This window comes from Branchiostoma floridae, chromosome 9 (assembly GCF_000003815.2).
Source record: "Branchiostoma floridae strain S238N-H82 chromosome 9, Bfl_VNyyK, whole genome shotgun sequence".
NCBI lineage: Eukaryota > Metazoa > Chordata > Leptocardii > Amphioxiformes > Branchiostomatidae > Branchiostoma > Branchiostoma floridae.
The window spans coordinates 18480784-18498610 of NC_049987.1; the positions used below are offsets into that span (position 1 = coordinate 18480784).

The 17827-nt window shown below is 40.6% G+C and overlaps 3 protein-coding genes across 4 annotated transcripts in view; 1 reads left to right on the top strand and 2 right to left on the bottom strand.

Moving 5' to 3' along the window:
• The window catches only part of LOC118422748 (sorbitol dehydrogenase-like), a 19063-nt gene extending 13111 nt beyond the window's left edge, over positions 1–5952 (top strand). Inside the window, exon 8 of the mRNA XM_035830493.1 lies at positions 5475–5952. Within this exon, the coding sequence (XP_035686386.1) occupies positions 5475–5631 (157 nt within the window). The 3' untranslated portion in view covers positions 5632–5952. The remainder of the gene's footprint in view (positions 1–5474) is intronic.
• A 563-nt stretch (positions 5953–6515) lies between these two features.
• Positions 6516–10445, bottom strand: LOC118422751 (zinc finger protein 525-like). Its single transcript, XM_035830497.1, has 2 exons — positions 9795–10445; positions 6516–8615 (listed from the first exon to the last, which is right to left on the bottom strand). Exon 2 carries the CDS (start codon positions 8591–8593, stop codon positions 7736–7738), a length of 858 nt encoding a protein of 285 aa, XP_035686390.1. The 5' UTR covers positions 8594–8615; positions 9795–10445; the 3' UTR covers positions 6516–7735.
• A 155-nt stretch (positions 10446–10600) lies between these two features.
• Positions 10601–17827, bottom strand: part of LOC118422752 (sine oculis-binding protein homolog B-like) — a 29735-nt gene continuing 22508 nt past the window's right edge. For both annotated transcript variants that reach the window (XM_035830499.1, XM_035830498.1), the window contains one exon: positions 10601–16241. In XM_035830499.1, the coding sequence (XP_035686392.1) occupies positions 13963–16241 (2279 nt within the window). In that variant the 3' untranslated portion in view covers positions 10601–13962. The remainder of the gene's footprint in view (positions 16242–17827) is intronic.

Consider the following 17827-nt stretch of genomic DNA (forward strand, 5'->3'; position numbering starts at 1 on the left):
TTTTTTCCGCCCCCCCCCCCCAAAAAAAAATCGCCAACCTTCCCAGAGAGGCCGGTGAAGGAGCCGAAATAGTCTAGCCCGTACAAGCTTTCCGGTGTATATTCCTTTCCCGGCATATATTCCTTTCCCGCAATATTCCCGATTAAAAATCGGGAATCGACCCCCCCCCCCCACCACCGAAAAAAAAAAACGCCAAGCTTCCCAGAGAGGCCGGTGAAGGAGGCTACTAGCCTGACTAAAATCGCGCTCCTAGCGGCCGGCCCTATAGTATTGCTGCTGCCCTAGGAGGGGTCATTAACCCCAGCCAGCGCTAGATTGTGTAAACACAGGCTACTCAGCCTAAGGTGCATGCAAAAATGACTTTCAAGCCCTGTGATGCAAAAAAAAACAAGACAGTTTTAAACAGTTTGTATTTTGCCTTATGATGCAAACTGGTACCAAGGCTAAAACCAGTTCAGTTCAGAAAAAGGGATGCATGGTAATGTGACCTTTCCCACTGACACAGAAGAGGGTCTGCATGGGGGGTTCTTGGTAACGCTTAACGGTGAATTCAGGAGGCCCGGTAATGCTTAACGGTAAATTCAGAAGGTCCGGTAACGCTTAACGGTAAATTCAGGAGGGGTTACAAAGCATGACAGTAAACATTGACGTTCGTTCCTCTTTGTACGGCGCTAAACTAGGTTACCTCGATGGTTGAAAATATCAGACTAATGGCATTGTGAGAAGGAAAAGGTGCCCAGAGCCCGGAGGAATGACAGGGACAATGTCTGCTGTGTCTATGACGTTTGCTTCCCTGGGTCAGTGCTCCCACCAGAGGCGGCAACAGCAAGTTTCTTGTAGGCCGGGACTATTGCTGACAAAATTTTCAGCACATGGAGCGCCGAAGGTGCAACGCATCGTATGGGGGTAGGGGGTATGCTCCCTGGGAAATTTTTTAAAATCATGGCCCTCTGAAATGCTATTTCCTGCATTTTCCGGCAAATTTTGCTGACAGAATAATGAAATTTTCATCAAAATTACACATGGTTGTAGCAATTGACCTCCGGCCTCCGACATATTTTTACCATTTCAAGCTCGGACGGCACGAGAAATTGCCAGACAAGTCCGGGGAAATTTAAAAGTCTGGACCGTCTGAAACGCCATTTACTGCATTTTGAAGGACAAATTTTGCTGGCCAACGAAGGTAAATCAAAATTCAAATGACATTTTATTAAAGAGAAAATTTTTTGGGCCAACGCCCCTGAAACATGTTTTCGCCAGGTCGTCGTGAGCACCAAAGCCACAAGCCGTTGCAAGGGAGGTCTGGAGAAACCTCATTTTCTGCATTCGATGAGAAAATTTTGCCGGAAACTATGCTAAGTTGGACACTGAAATCTGTTTGAGTGAAAAGGTTTTTTGGGAGGGGGAGGGGCGACGCTTCCACAACATATTTTTACCCGAAGCGGCCGGGAGGCTCGGAGAAATTTTGAAATCTGGACCCTTTGAAACACCATTTCCTGCATTTTCAGGGGCTCTATCTGGCATTTGACTTCGTGGGTATAACTTGTTACGAAGAATTTCTTGGTAATGCTTAACGGTGAATTCGGGATGACAAGTAACGATTAACGTGGAATTAAAACGACCAATACGCTTCACGAAGAATATACCGATAACGCTTAACGGTGAATTAGAGTGGGTCGGTAACGATTAACGGTAAATTAAAATGGCTCGTAACACTTAACGGAAAAAGGCATGCAGGCCCTCACAGAAGTGCAACGTCCTTCACAACCTTACACTTCTGAAACACAAGAGAAAAATTTGTGCCTGGCTCCCAGGATTTTAACCTGGGCCCGCCAGCTCATGAACCCAACATATTTGCCACTCAAGCTAAAAGTTGACAGAACAGACTAATTAGACTAGTCAGTTGGTGTCCTCCGAACCCTACTGTGTCATTTGCTCTGTGCTTCTTTGTCTATCATGATCAGAATCTCCAAGCGGATCTTGCAGGCTGACAATACTATCTTATGCAACCGTAAGAAGCTACATTCTTTCATGGCCTTTCAAGTGCCTTCAAACACATCCTGTTTCAAAAAAATTTTTGATTCAGAAACATGGCCTAAATATAAGATTATTATCTAAAAACTTTTATTTTCCTGGGTGACGCCACAAAGTATGACGTCACATACCTGGATGTAACCTGGATCCAAGCTTCAATGGTATATAATATTATATTATATTATGTAAAGTGAGAGGTTGGCTAAAGTGCAATGCAGAGCACTACCTAATTTACCATTTTTCTGAATTCTAAGATTTCCATTAGTTGGCAGTTCAAAACAAAAGTGTTGAGCCAGATCAAGGAGGTTGAAAGAGGGCCAGATCAAGTTGGTGAGATCAAGGAGCTTTTATTACTCCTTAATTTGCCGATCTGGTTTAACCATTCGAATCCTGTAATCTATCCCAGAAGTGAATTTTCAGGTTTCTGCAATTTTGAAGTTCTTCTAGTTCTAATCTGGCTCAAAAGCAGTTCAGTATAGAAATATCTCAGCAAGACGCAACCTCCTTGATCTCAGGGAGGTGTTCTGAATCTTTCCATCCAGTGCTTTGGGACAGTCCCTGTGGGACTTGCTAATTCAACTTGCTAATTGGGAAGCATGCCTTAACAATAACTGACCTCCTTTGAACCTGCATAACAATGTGCATAATTACCAAAAAGAGGAAAGTGAGTGCCTTATATACAGGCCCATGTAATAGGATTTGGAAACTACAAATAATCTCTGGAACAAACTTTTGCCTGTTGTTTCTATATAATGAATCAATGACCTTGATTGTACATTTGTGCTCAAACAAGCTAAGTACAGATTGTAGCGCTAGTGATAATGTACAATTTTGATTAAAAAAAAGGTATCTTGTCACCTCTACAAATACTAATACATTCCAGTATTTACAAGTTCAACTTCTTCTCACCTCTTAAAACAGTTATAAATATAAGTACAGATGGAATCAATAATGTATGGTTGATCTAATTGCATGAGAAATATGAATTTTTTTCCGTGGTATTCAAGTATTGGAAATAGGGAACATATCTTGTATATTTTCAAAGAGGACGTTTCTTTTGTTGTTGTATAAAGTACAGTAAACAATAAAGTGACACTCATCCTCTATCTTATTCAAGTTACAGTATTGGCAAATTCTTTGTTCCAGAGGAATGCGGTTATGTCGGCCTTCTGGCTTATAATGAATCATACTGGTAAACAGCTTCATAGCGGGCTTCAAGTTTATTAATAGTCAAAAAGATAATGGTTCTTTGGACCAGATAAAGCCCAGGTTATCAATAAGTTTGGTTATCAAAAAGTTTGTTGTTATTTTGTGGGCCTTTCTGCTTTTCAACGCCTGGCTCTATAGTACAAAAATTGCTTGTATTTGCAAGATACTCCAGGACCCCAAATTTTACATATCAATACCCTCCGTGTTGGCAAACTTTCCTGGTTGATTTTGAAGAGTAGAAGGCCTGTGGTATATATTTTGATGTGATACTGATAGCCATTCTGGAATGGTAGCTTTATTCTGGCTATCAGTATCAGCCTTCAAACCCATCATCAGGAACGTTTTGTCTGAAACCAAGATAAAAGCCCCTTGCTTAAACAAGAGACCTAAGGTAGCCAAGACAAGAGTAAAAGATTACCAATTGAAAGGCAAATAGTAAAAAATTATATCTATTCCAAGGTTGCTGTAAAACCTAGGTTAGGTCAGTGAGATCAGAGAATTCTAAACTCCTTGGTGATCTACAAGGTAGTTAAACCTCTTTGGGTAAACTTTAGTCTTCTATGCAGTGTTAAATACTGACCTGTTCTATACACCAGTGGAGGCACTGAATAAGGCAGCTTAACCATTCACTTCAGTCTCTAATTACCTGTCATTATAAATCAATACACGCATTGTTGTTGCTGGCTTTAAACACCTTCATGTAGGTGCAAAGGAGATTATATAATGACTTCTCTAAAGATAGGTGAGAAAGGGGAGGGGAGGTGATAATATCACACTCTTGTGATAAAAAGGCCTTTGTCCCAATCTCAAGGATTTTAGAGCATGTAAAGAGTTCCAGATGAGGACAGGGTGTTGTTCTGATTGATCAATGTTCTGTGATCTGATCTGATCTGGTGACGGTTGATTATTATTTTCTATTGGGCACTTAGAACTTCATTAAACACAGCTGTCCAGTAGGTATCAAAAACCTAATAAATAAGATTCATTTAGCACCAGTGTTTAATGAATTTCTAGGTGTCCACGCACCCGGCTCGGGACACTTCTAATATTGTGTTACAGTGTCATAACTAACATAAAATATGACTGGTGAATGCCACCTGGCTATATGCTAATAAAGGACCAATGTTTTACCCTGAGGGGTGCATCATGAGATAAAGCCGCCAGTGGTTGGTTTCTATAACCCAAACACCAGCTATCAGCATGGCAAACAAGGCGGTTCATGTCATCTACTTTTCCACCAACTGAATGTATCATTTGATTTACTACAGTTTAGAATTCAGTAAATAGTTACTGGAAGTTCCTAAAATAATTTCATCAGGTTGGCACTGATAATAGGATAAAGGTTTTTACACAACATGTAACTAAAAGTACTGTACTTTCATTGTACAGTACTTTTCTTATGGACTCCAATGATTATCCTATTAGGGCACCCTACCCTTACAGTACATGTGCAATTTACAATAATTGAATTTATACTTTTAAGGGAAGCTTAGGCCTGTCATGAAATTTATGAATTTTGTGTTTATGTTCCTGACTTGCACCTACATGTACAATCAAATTGGCTTAGATACTAATAAACCCTAAGTGGTGATGTTAAAGAATTAAAGAAAAAAATGAAAGAAGTAACCATGCCCAAGCTTCTGTACTTCTGAAAAATATGAGTAGCCACTGAAGGAAATGCATTTTCTTGAAGTGAAGTTCATTCATAGGTCAGTTATTTCTAATGCCAGGCATCTCCAGCAACAGTCAATAAAACTAGGAAAACAAAACAATAAAAAATGCCTCCATTATATATCTGTTTTATATACATAGTTAAAGTCAAGTCTGAAACATCTAATAAAATCTAATGCATTGTTTAACAGTTTCAAAACAAAATTAAATGCATAAAGAATGCTTCCTGTCATTGTCAAGGCCATTCCTGCAGAAATTCCTGCAGGAAACATTCTTCCTGCAGGAATTTACCTTTCTCTTGCAGGAATTTCTGCAGGAATGCCTGCAGCATTCCTGCAGGAAAAACGCTTCCTGCAGGAATTCCTGCAGGAAGAAAATTTTCAAAATGAATATTCATGAAAGTTATTATCATATTTCACAACTGTACATCATACTTGTCAATCATATGTAAAGACTTTGCACCAAGTGCTTTTATATTGAAAATATTAGCACATTTCAAAATGGGAAAAACGGAATTCCAATCTTAAGATGGAGCTTCTTTTCTGTCTTTCATGTTTCAGTTACCCACAAGCCCTGGCGATGGTAGCCAGTGGACAGGTCGACGCGAAGAGGCTCATCACCCATAACTTCTCATTGGAGGAGAGCCTGAAGGCGTTCCAAACAGCCAACTCACGCGAGTCAAGGGCCATTAAAGTCATGATAAATTGTTCAACATAAGAACTGAGCTTGTTCGTTGACTTGGGGTGGGTACCCGTACAGAAAATTTAGGTACGTAACGGGTACGGTCCAGGTTTTGACCTAATTGTCAGTGAAAACTTGTGAATGGGCGATACTCAAAACAAGGGGCCAATTTTCTACAAAAAAGAATCTGTTCTAACTTCAAGTAAACAACACTAATATCTGTGTTAATTAAAAACCCAAGTTTGACTGAAGAACCTTAGCGACTACTAGTATCAACTCTCCCCTATTTTGCTCCTCTACTTTTCTTATAGTAAATCAAAGGTTTGTATAATAAATCAAAGGTAACATTCCATCAAATGATGCTGTTGAGTTTTGTTTGTGTGTGTTTCTTTTAGGGCGGGGTTGGCCAGGCCGTGATCAAGTAAATTAGCTAGTTTTCAAATTAAGTTTACAATATTTGCTGGCAAGAATTCAGTATGTATTTTGGTTGTAAAACAAAAATTGACCTTCAAAGGAATGTATTTCTAAGGCAGTTGTTTTGAATATTCGAGGAATTACCCTATTCACATATCACTTGAATTGTACCATTCTACCTAAACTTTCCAGTCATAAATATGAAATCTCTATCATTTACCATTGTTTACCAATGCGATATTTGAGTAGCCTTGGCTCACGGTGGTTAGGCAAAGAAGTCTCTTGTTTGTTTTTGTTTGTCTGTTTTTACGTGAATTCATTATCTTCTTGCCAAATCAAGGTTCAAATGTCCTCCTTAGTTTATGAAAAATTTCCTCATGAATTAAGTGAATTATGTCCATATTGCGACCATTTTGTCTTGATACTAAAAAAAGTATTCATGTAAGCTTCTTGGCAAAGGTACTTACCAAAGCTTAAATACACAATTCCAAAATTGACATCCATACGCAAGTTCACGGGAAAAGGTAACTTTATTAATAACTTGAACAACCAGACTACTAGACATCCTCATTTCTAAGAATCAAACAAAACAATAAAAAAACAAAACCACAAACTTAGATAAATGCGCTGTCATTCACAAGTTTGCAAATCAGCTTTACCAATAGTCTTTTGGCATTGCCCTTTGCATTGGTTTTGGCAAACTATCAAAATAATCAGATAAATTTAAAGATTTTTACTAATAGAACTAGACTCATCTTACAAAATTAATGTTCTTCCATATAAATTCAAACTATAAGCCAAGACTACTAGTATACAATGCTTCATAACATAGCTACTTGCTACAGTTACTATTCCTAGAAGAGGAAAATAATTAGTAAGTAATATCATGATCTCAGGTTCAGAAGTGGAGGCACTTTTCATGTTAACATGTACTTCTCACTCACTTTTCATGTTAACATGTACTTTCAGGGCTCGAAATACTGGGTGCATGTGCACCCAGGTGCACCTGAAATTAGAGCTGTGCACCCAATTATTTTCTGTGGGTGCATTGGTGCACCCAAATATTTTCATATAGGCTTATGCATGTAAAGATATCAAAGTATACATGTATACATCATATTCTTGACATCTAAAAAAGTGTTAGAAAGATAATAAAAATGTCTGTCATGTTACTTGTTTAAGAATTTGATAGCTTGTAAGTTGTAACTAAGTTTCATAATTAGGATTTTCTGACATTCTACTTAAATTTAAGTGGTGCACTAAAAAATTTTTTGCTGCACCAAATTTTTAAACTGGGTGCCTGGTGCACCTAATCCCAAAAATGAATTTCGAGCCCTGACTTTCTACTATTTATGACTCATCACTGAATGTACAATGAAGTTTACTTCTAGTTTCTTACCAAAAGAACAACATTATTAAATGCAAGAGCAGGCGTCAAATGTGATGTTCTTTTGATAGAGTTAAGCATTTCTCTGGGTTTGTCAGTGTGAGTTTGTCAGTGTGAGTCCGCATGTGTCTCTTCATGTTAGCCAGCTGACTGAACTGTCTGCTACACTCCTCACACTTGTAGGGTTTTTCACCTGTGTGAGTCTGCACATGTCTCTTTAGGGCACCCAGACGACTGAACTGTCTGCTACACTCCTCACACTTGTAGGGTTTTTCACCTGTGTGAGTCCGCACATGTCTCTTTAGGGCACTCAGGCGACTGAACTGACTGCTACACCCCTCACAGCTGTACGGTTTCTCCCGTGTGAGTCCGCATGTGTCTTTTTAGGGGACCCAGCTCATTAAACTGCCTGTTGCATTCTTCACATTTGTACGGTTTCTCACCGGTGTGAGTCCGCATGTGTCTCTTTAGGGCACCCTGATGACTGAACTGACTGCTACATCGCTCACAGCTGTAGGGTTTCTCACCCGTGTGAGTCCGCATGTGTCGTTTTAGGTGACCCAGCTCATTAAACTGCCTGTTGCATTCCTCACACTTGTATGGTTTCTCACCGGTGTGAGTCCGCATGTGTTTCTTTAGACTACCCAGCTCACTGAACTGCCTGCTGCACTCCTCACATTTATAGGGTTTCTCTCCAGTGTGAGTCCTTATGTGAATCTTCAGAGTAGCCTGCAAACTGAACTGCCTGCTGCACTCCTCACATCTGAAGGGTTTCTCACCTGTGTGAGTCCGCATGTGTCTCTTTAGATGAACCAGCTCGCTGAAGTGACTGCTGCACTCCTCACACCTGAAGGGTTTCTCACCTGTGTGAGTCCGCATATGCCTCTTCAGATTTCCCAGCTCACTGAACTGTTTGTTGCACTCCTCACAACTGTAGGGTTTTTCACCTGTGTGAGTCCGTATGTGTCTCTTCAGATGACTTAGTTGACTGAACTGCTTGTTGCACTCCTCACACCTATATGGTTTTTCCCCTGTGTCAGTCCGCATGTGAGTCTTCAGATGATCCAGCTGACTGAATCGACTGTTGCACTCCTCACATTTGTAGGATTTCTCCTCTTTGTCTGATAGCACATAGGAATCCTTTGTCGCCTTTTGCATGATGCCATCCAAACTCTGCACGTTGCTTTTTGTTGCCATCCTTGTATATCTGGTGCAAATTCTGAAGATAGAATGAAGATGAAAAGTTGTTTTAGCAAAAGAAGCTAGCCTTGTAGTTTCCATAAATGTACATTGGTAACTCTGCTTGATGGTTATTATCATCTGAATCCTAGGACAAATTACTCGCTTCTTTCTGTCTGTGGGTTAAAACAAGCCTTCCCATCAATCCAACAGCTAATGTGCAGGTCAAAGGTGAAGGCCCCTACTTGTAAACAGTTCTTGTGTCAACCATAAGCCTTCTCACACTACAATGTAGTTACCATGCATGCACCGGTGAAAGGAACCCTGGGTACTAGTAATATGTCGAAGGCCCTCAGCCGTAAACAGTCTGATTGTTTCGGTTCGTGTAACAATATCCGGGACGTAATGGCGCCTGTAAAATGGCGGATTTGTTGATTTTCTGGGGGCCTTCAACTTTGACATATTACCCAGAGTTCCTTTCACCCGTGCATGCCTGGTAACTAGTTGCTCACCATGCTATCCTTGGCTAGAGCAAGGAGGTTGAAAACCTTTTAAAAACCCTCTTTTTAACCTCATTGGAGAGAGTGACAAATTATGCCCTGCCATGAGAGTGAGAGAGGCTTTTGTACATTTTAGAATTTTAGGAATTTTGACACCTTTTGACATGCAGATTTTTTCACGCGCAAATTTCAAACCTACTTTTAGCACGTGAATTATAATCAATTGAAAATCACTGGAATTTTCTGAATGAACCCGTCCTAAATAAAGATGATAGACGGTCACTGAAAAAAAAAAACATGTCGTTGTGAATGAATTTTATAAAGAATTGTGATGCCGAATATAACGTAAACAACATAGCTATAATTGCCTGTCCGAAGTTATGGTCAATTGATTTTGTACCAATTTTGTAGAGTAGAGTAGAGTCTTCGGTTAAAGGTAGGAGTCTTGCTCCAGTTGAAACCGCTCCTCATTCTGTTCGGTCAGCATACCGACATGGTTGGTTTATGTGGTCTGACCAGAGCCTTGTAGTTGTACATAATGGGGTGGTGTTCCATGGCTCTATTTAGCCTCATCTTAAAACTGGTATAACGCGTCTTCAGCGGGCTGAGCTTCAAAAGGAAGTGGCATTTTCGCGCAATGCTTCAGAAATCACGTAGCGCTTCGCTTTTCTATCAAACCTACGTAGCATTTGGTATAAAAATACAATAGATCACCTTACCTGAACAAACTTTAACCCTAGTACTGCACAGAAAGGCCAGATGGCTTTCTAAGTCAGCGGATTTTTGGGGTCTTTCTGGAAGGATGAGAAACTCTCCAAACCACGCCGATCGCCACGACTACGAACAGGACGTGACGTCAGGTGACCCGGAACTATTCATGCTCATAGGTCAAGATTATCTCCTGGTTATTCAGCAGATGTCGCGAACTTACCCGGTCAAGATACACTACAACATGTAGATGATGAATAAAGACATGGTAATCGTTAGACTTCATGTTTGATGATAGTCCTTTTTAGAATACATAGGATTTATGACTTTTATGAATTGTGCAATTAGAAATTAAATCCTATATTATTGTAACAGCATCTAACTTCTCTATTTTGGTTCGAAAAATGTAACAGGTAATTTTTGGTCAAGCCTACCTGACTGTTAATTAACTTAAGGACAATTCCTCCTTTAAAACAATTTCACCCATTTGTAACATACACAGGGCAGGTAATAAAATTAATATTATTGATAACATTTTACGACATAGTACACCAAATACAAATTACTCAAGTAACTGGATATGATTTTAGAACGTCAGAACAAGACATTTCTGACAACATCCATTATCTTTCGTCAGTGACACATCCATCCACAACTTTTTGCATTATGCTGCTCATACAGACACATACACACACTTAAATACACACACACACACACACACACACACACACACACACACACACACACACACTTCCACTCACATAGACAAATTGGTAAAGTAAAAAAAAATGATAGAACACTGACAAAAGGACATTAATAAAGTGGTCATTTTTAATGGGCCCACCAATGGTATTGCCTAGTCCACAGTTATTAACATATTACACATGTACATCATTGTTTCTTCACTACAGAATATGCATCCATGTGCCCACTACACATTAGTATACTTATACGTTAGTCATGAAAAAAATAGGCATATAATAATATCCATACATACGTTGATACATCACAGATGTACAGCATACGCTATATATGTCACGGACAATGTTACTGCCATGCAGTATCGGGTGCATAATAAATGAGCATAAACCAGGAAAATTTGTACGTTCACATTGACTTCTAAAGAAGTTTAAAATACTCCATTCTTCATGTACGTCTTTATGCTAAAAATTAACTGAATATGGCTGTCCGTAAGGATACATATATGAACATGTATTGTTTAAGCAAATGGGAGTCAGGCTTTCCACATACTGTTACATTCAACTGTTTTTTAAACTGAACCTTTGGTACTGTATAATTTTTCATGACCAGTATACTGTGGCAATGTAGTAATATGAAGATAACTTCAATGTTCTTCAAAATGTATCAGGTTTGGTTGAAATCTATTGTCGTATTGAACAAAGACAAACTTGCACCAAAGCCTTCAAGTAGTTCAAAGTTGTGTACATGTCTAAATACTAGTAACTTTTAGCATGAATGTTCATCTGTGGTGGTAAATGATATCGAGACAGATAAACTAAACTTTGTCTAAACCAACACTTCAACAAGTCCTGGACACTCTGTCAAAGTTTGAGCAACCATCCAACTTTGAACAGAGACGGGGGGGCGACATAGGTTATCTGGAACTTTAGGCCCAATGCTGCAGCCACGTATCTCTGACGTCAAATCCAAAAGTAACGGTATGAATAAATAGAGGTCTTTGCAGTATTGTGAAGGAACTAACTTTAAGCAAAGCTCTATAAATAAAATGTCCCTATATGTCTGTATGCTAATAGAATAAAAGCTTAACCTTTAAATATTACACAAAGTGCATGGTGCGCAAGGTACAATTGAGGATATCTACAATTTAAAAAACCCACAAACCCATTCAAAAGAACAATGTTGTAAACATATCTTGGAAAGCATTGAATACAATGGCTTAGTATAAATTGTGTAATACCTTAAACCGACACAATAAGTAATTTAACTAAGTTAAAGAGTTATGACAGATATCACATATTTCATTGTACAGACCAAAAATACAATGACGGTGCTACCTGTAATATGTACATTAAAATATGACAACCTAGAAAAATAACATTTCTTTTCAAAACCAAGTTATAGAACATGGCATGTTGGTTGAACATTTAACTTATAGTTAAATACTAAGCAACTGGACTATGGGCAAGACTATGGGCATTACATGGAACATTGCACGTCATAACCACAACACAAATTGCACCAGGAAGTCATACTTATAAGAAGGTTAATTTTAAGCATATTTGTCATTTCTGTAAACACAAAGCTTAACATTCAAACACAAAACAAAGACTCGTACACCTGGTGTATAGGTGCATTGTGCACAAAGACAACGGGTTAGTATTTGTAGGTTATTCAAAAACAACTCATAGCACACAACCTTGAAGATGTCATGTTTGGGTCCAAACACTATTGCCACAATGTCGCAATAAAGCAACAAAAAAGCTCATTACGTCCTTAGGCTGGGGTCACGAAAATAGCTCTATATTACACTTTTAAAATAACTTCGACCTAAAATGGTGGTGCAAAACTGGAAACTCATGTATATGTCTCGGGTTCTTTTTTATCAGTCACTGTGATTTGTGCTTTCATTTTCAAATTACATTGCCACCATCCCAATATACCCTTGCTACAAGGTCTTTAAAGCAACAGATACCAGTTGACAAATACTAATTCATTTGCCACAACTACAAGTCAAACAAAAAACCAATACAGCCCAATGTTTCTCTAAAAATGAATTTCTGTGACACTTTACAACTTGAAAGTTTTCTTCTTTTTTCCTTGTCTTGTTAGTGTGTTAATAGCATTTCTGAAATGTACACAGCTAGTGGGAAGCTATAAGTTGCACACATAGTCAAGGTTGTTTGGCTATGAATCACATTGTGAAATGAGCTTAAAATGCTTGGGCTGAGTTGGACATTGACACACTATACAGCACAGCCAATACTAAAGAATTCCCAAAAGACTACAGAACATCTTGTTCATCCAACTAACGCCTGTTCAACTTGGTCCACTGCAGTATTTTTATGAAAGACACCATTTTTCTATCATTTCTTTCAATTCTCAACAACTTCTTTGTGACATTTGACATAGAAACATTAAGAGGAAGAAGGGGATGTACATCTATTCAAATATAATGCCACCTTAAGCATTTTGAGCTTGTCATGATATTTTGGTCAACCAATTATTAACTTGCACATGTACTGGAGGTCAACGGACTAGGTAGGTAGGTAGGTACTGGTAGTACGCTAGCAGACATGTGTACTTCTGATCTAATGACCAACAAATTCATATATATCTGAGTGCTATTACTGAAACTATCTAGCTTGGAACCTAGCCTCTTCTTTTTCGAATTTGCTCCGACGAAAGCTTCAAAACAGAATAGTCTGGCCCATCCCGCTTAGTCCTTATGTTGTAAATTGTAAATGGATTAACATTGTAAATGGGGTACAATTTCCTGTAAGCCCGTTTTTTCAATAGAACTCCCAAGGACTGTGAATCGAAGCCAGTCAGAATGCTGTAATGCTTATTATGTTCTATTTCAGGCAAAATTCAAAGGCCAATTGTTTCTAGCCTCCATAGCAGGCTCTCACACTTTTGTTGGCATCTTTTTTTTAAGAAAAAGAAAAAAGAATCGGCCAGCAACAGTTTATCCTGAGCCCCAAAAGGCCCAGAGAGCCTGCTATGGAGGCTAGATTGTTTCTCTGGGTGCCAGGCTATTCTGCAGGAAAGCAGTGAAATGAGCAAACGGTACTAGAATAGGGTAGATACCATGCTAAGAACTACACATACATGTACATGTACATGTTTTAATATTGCATTGCTGACTATGGAATGATGCCATGCTCTTAACACTTCCCTACACCATCAGTCTAACCTATGATATGTACTAGTACTATAATAACTGTTAACTGTACATCTGGCACGTCATTGGAGATATCTGACAAGAGGAAACATCTCAGAAAATCCATGTTAAGTTGGGAGATATTAAATTTGTCTATATCTACATACATTTCAGTCAAAAAATCCATAAAACCTGATGGACTTCACTTTGTCGTGGAAGCAGTAATGTTGTTATGGACGATGCTGAAGTGTTGAGATGCTCCCCAGATGTGCCCTCTGATACAGAAGGCAAGATGCACTTTGCCCAGTTTCATATTTCTACTTGTTCCTTGCTCTGCTTCTTAGACATCGTCTCTTTGCCGCGGGCTCTTCTTCGCTGGCCTCCGTTTTTACCTTCCCACAATTCCCTTCGCCCTTCCCAGATGCCCTCAATGCGTAAGCATGGTCCCTGACTGGTCCGTCTTCGCTGGGGGTGACGGCCTTTGCACTGCCCTGTTTAGAAACATCCTTCAGCACAATGGCTGCCTCTTTCAAAATGGCCGCTCGTGGTTTGGCGTAACTGTGGATCTCGTCGCTCTCCTGCGGTTTGGATGCGGCGCTCTCAACATCCCTTTTCTCATCCCCGCTGTTAGCAGGTTTGGCATACGAGTGAACACTGTCATGGGATTGGTCGATGCAGTTCCCATTTGTGTTGTCATGAGATGTTTGTTCTACTAAAGATGGCTGCTCCTCGTTTTCTTGTGAACTCTGACGTTTCTCAAGGTCAGGTGACAAAGATGGTGGGTCTTTTTCACCCTCAGTTGTAGTACATGATGTCTCCTGCACCTTTGTTGGCAAAGACTGTTCCCTTTTCGTTTCCGTCTCGTCACTACTACTTGTTTGTGGAGGTGTTTTCGGTGAGCACGAGAGGTCCACTGCATCACCTTGGCAGTTTTCAGTCCACTCCTTTTCACGGTAATTATCGACGGAACACTTTTCAGGTTCGGACTTGTCACTGTTACAAGCAATTTTTTCATCAGCGTCGCTTTCCCTGTTATCACTATTACTCGCTGTTAATTTCTCTTCAACATTTTCTTGGTCATTCTTTTCTTGGTCATGGCTGGAGGCATTGTCTTTGTTTCCATCACACGTTTCTTTGTCTTTGTCACCATTGAGCAATGTAGTGTCAGCAGAACTTGTACAAGGTTGTGTTGTTGGTTCTTTGTCTGATTTTTTGTCTAATTCCCCTGCATCATTGGCGGTTAAACTTAACGAGTTTGAAAGCTGGTCTCTTCTTGCCTCTGATACAGTGTCCTTTAAACTCGACGACTCACTACTCGTGGAATCATCAACAGAAACTGTGTCTTTTGTGGCATTAGCTACCTCGTCACTTTCATAAGAGGAGATCTCACCCGAGGATTGGCTAGTGCTTGGAAGAACTTCACAGCTTGTATCAGCTAGTTTGGTAGCTTCATTGTTTTTCGGGTTATCCTTTTCAGACTGAGAACTGTCTGTTGGTACTGGCACAGGGACGGGAATAGGAATGGGAATGGGGATCGGAACTGGAATGAAGTACGGATATGGCACCATAAGTGTGGGAGGGGGCAACAATGACCGGCCAGGCATCGGGGGTAGGTTTAGTACTTCTTGCGGAAACATGACGTTGTGAGGCATGTTCTGTAGCAGTCCTGGGTTAGTGAACGCGAGGTGAGGAGGTAACGGTTGTTGGGGGAAGTGTTGGGGGAACAGTCCTTGAGGTATGGGTGCGTCGTTCCTGATCTGTGGGCGGGGCATACTCGGTGACGGGGAGTGCCCCGGCATCCCCAGTGGAGGCATGGCTTGGTTTGGGGTGGGAGTTCTTGGATGTAGCATGGGGTGTAACATGGCGGGGGATCGCACTCTCTGGTCCGCTACGATCTGTAGGGGGGAGACGGCTCCTCGAGGGGGGATCCCCCCTGGGATACCGGTGGGGATCATACCCGGCATGCCCGGTCTGATCATGTGAGCCGCCTGGATGACCGTGTCGCGGTGAGCCTGGGAGCCGACCGGAGGCGGCGGCATCCTCGGCTCCGCTTGCAGCTGTAGCGCGGGTGAACTTCTGGAAACAGCTGGGTTCATCATCCTGTTCTGCATCCCCGCAGGGCCTGCCTGGTCACCATCTGCAGTCTTCAGCCACAGCTCCGGTGTGATCAGGACTTGACCGTTTGACTGCGGACTACTCTTAGGCGGCTGCGGACACATCGACGTCGGCGGTTTTACGTCCACCGCCACGGGCAGCGGGCCTGGCGACGGAGCACCCGAGCTGAACTGCATACTGGTGGGAAGGTTGGCTTGAGTCTCCTTACAGAAGATGTCCATCTTGTACTGGTTCAGGCATTTCACGCTACAGAACTGGAGTCGCCTCTCGCCGTCTCCGAAATCGAGGTACTCCTTCGTGTGGCGGATGTGTTTACACCAATCGCAGACCTTGTTGCGCTTGAAGTACGCGCGGCGACAGGCGGCAAAGCACTTCTCACTGCAGAACTCTTTCGATTCGTTGTTCGTGTTGAGGGTGTACCGCTTGACCCCGACCTTTTGACACCAAGCACACAGGATCTGCTTTATGTTGTCCTCATCATCTGAATAAAGAGGGTGGGAGGGGGGCAGAGAGAAATAACAACATTAGATTCCATCAGGGTAATCGCATTTCAGAAAAAGTATATCAATAAGGCCATACGTATTCTCAGAATTTTACAGAAAACTTGACAACTAGAAAGTGGTTGAACAAATTAAGCATAGGCATTCTGCAATGTGTTTCCACTGAACAATTGACTGAAGTACAGTAACAGAAAATTAAACATTTTACAGTATTACTACTGATTCAGGAACATGGACATGCATGTAGTATCTATAATGAGATCATGATAGGAAAGGGATTTAATTTGATTGAATAATTGATCAGTATCAACATTTCAAGTGGATTAGTTGTAACCTATCACAGGAAGAGTGCATAATTAGATTTGCCTTTGGGGAATATTCTCTTTGATGTTAAGATTTCATTCATGTAAATGTTGAATTTTTTGCTGTCATGGTGGAATAATATTAACAGTTTCTTGCTGTAACCTCGAGCTCTTTAGTGTGAATCTAAAATCTGAGTACTCTCCAAGCAGAGATTCAATCACGCAGATATAGTGCTCTTCCTGGGAAGAGCGCCCATGTAATTTTTCCGACTATTATAATATCTGCGCTCTGCTTGAAGAGTAAAACCTGAGTGCAAAAATACTTAAAATATGCTGCCCGCCTATGCCTAATGTTTCAACCTGGAACTTAAAATCAAAACAAGCGCTCAATTTTCTTCATACCACGACCTCGAATTCCCAAAAAAGATTGGGTGCACCAAAAATTCTTTGGGTGCACCACTTGAATTTAAGTAGAATGTCAAAAAAAACTAATAACAAAATTAGTTATAAGCTATCAAATTCTTAAACAAGTAACATGACAGACATTTTTATTATCTTTCTAACACTTAACGTTAGATGTCAAGAATATGATGTATACTAGATATATATAGTATACTCGATATCTTTCCATACATAAACCTAAGAAAATATTTGAAAAAAATTGGGTGCACAGTTCCAATTTTGGGTGCACCTGGGTGCACATGCACCCAGTATTTTGAGCCCTACTTATATACATGTGTATATATATATCACAGGTGAACCAGTAAATAAATAAAAACAGCCTTTACCCATCAATAACCTACAACCTTTAAAATGTTGACAACACCTAATTGCTTCAAAAGCAACATCTGACAGCATCGCTAGAAATTCTTAGACGTGAAAATGTCTTTCCGACATCCCCACTTACAACGGTGTACCTTTAAGGGATGGCATGTCCAATGAGGTTTTTACGCTGTCGTTAAGCACCGTGTCACGAGGGTGTCACGAGGTGACAGCGTGTTAAGTCACTGTTAACCCCTGGTGTGGGGAATGTCACCGGACTAAGTGGGACCAGATGTAGAGGGGTCGGGAGAAGTGACACGTATGAGGGTAGGGGGATTCGACCGAGAGAAGCCGACAGAGAAAGACGTGTCTACCAGAGCTCCGAATAAAGTCTTCTATCCGCAAACATCATGCCTCTGTCCTGATCCTTGACTTGACTCACTACCATGCCACCGTGACATCTGGTAGTACGGCTGGGGTGAGTCAAGTTCAACGGACGGGAC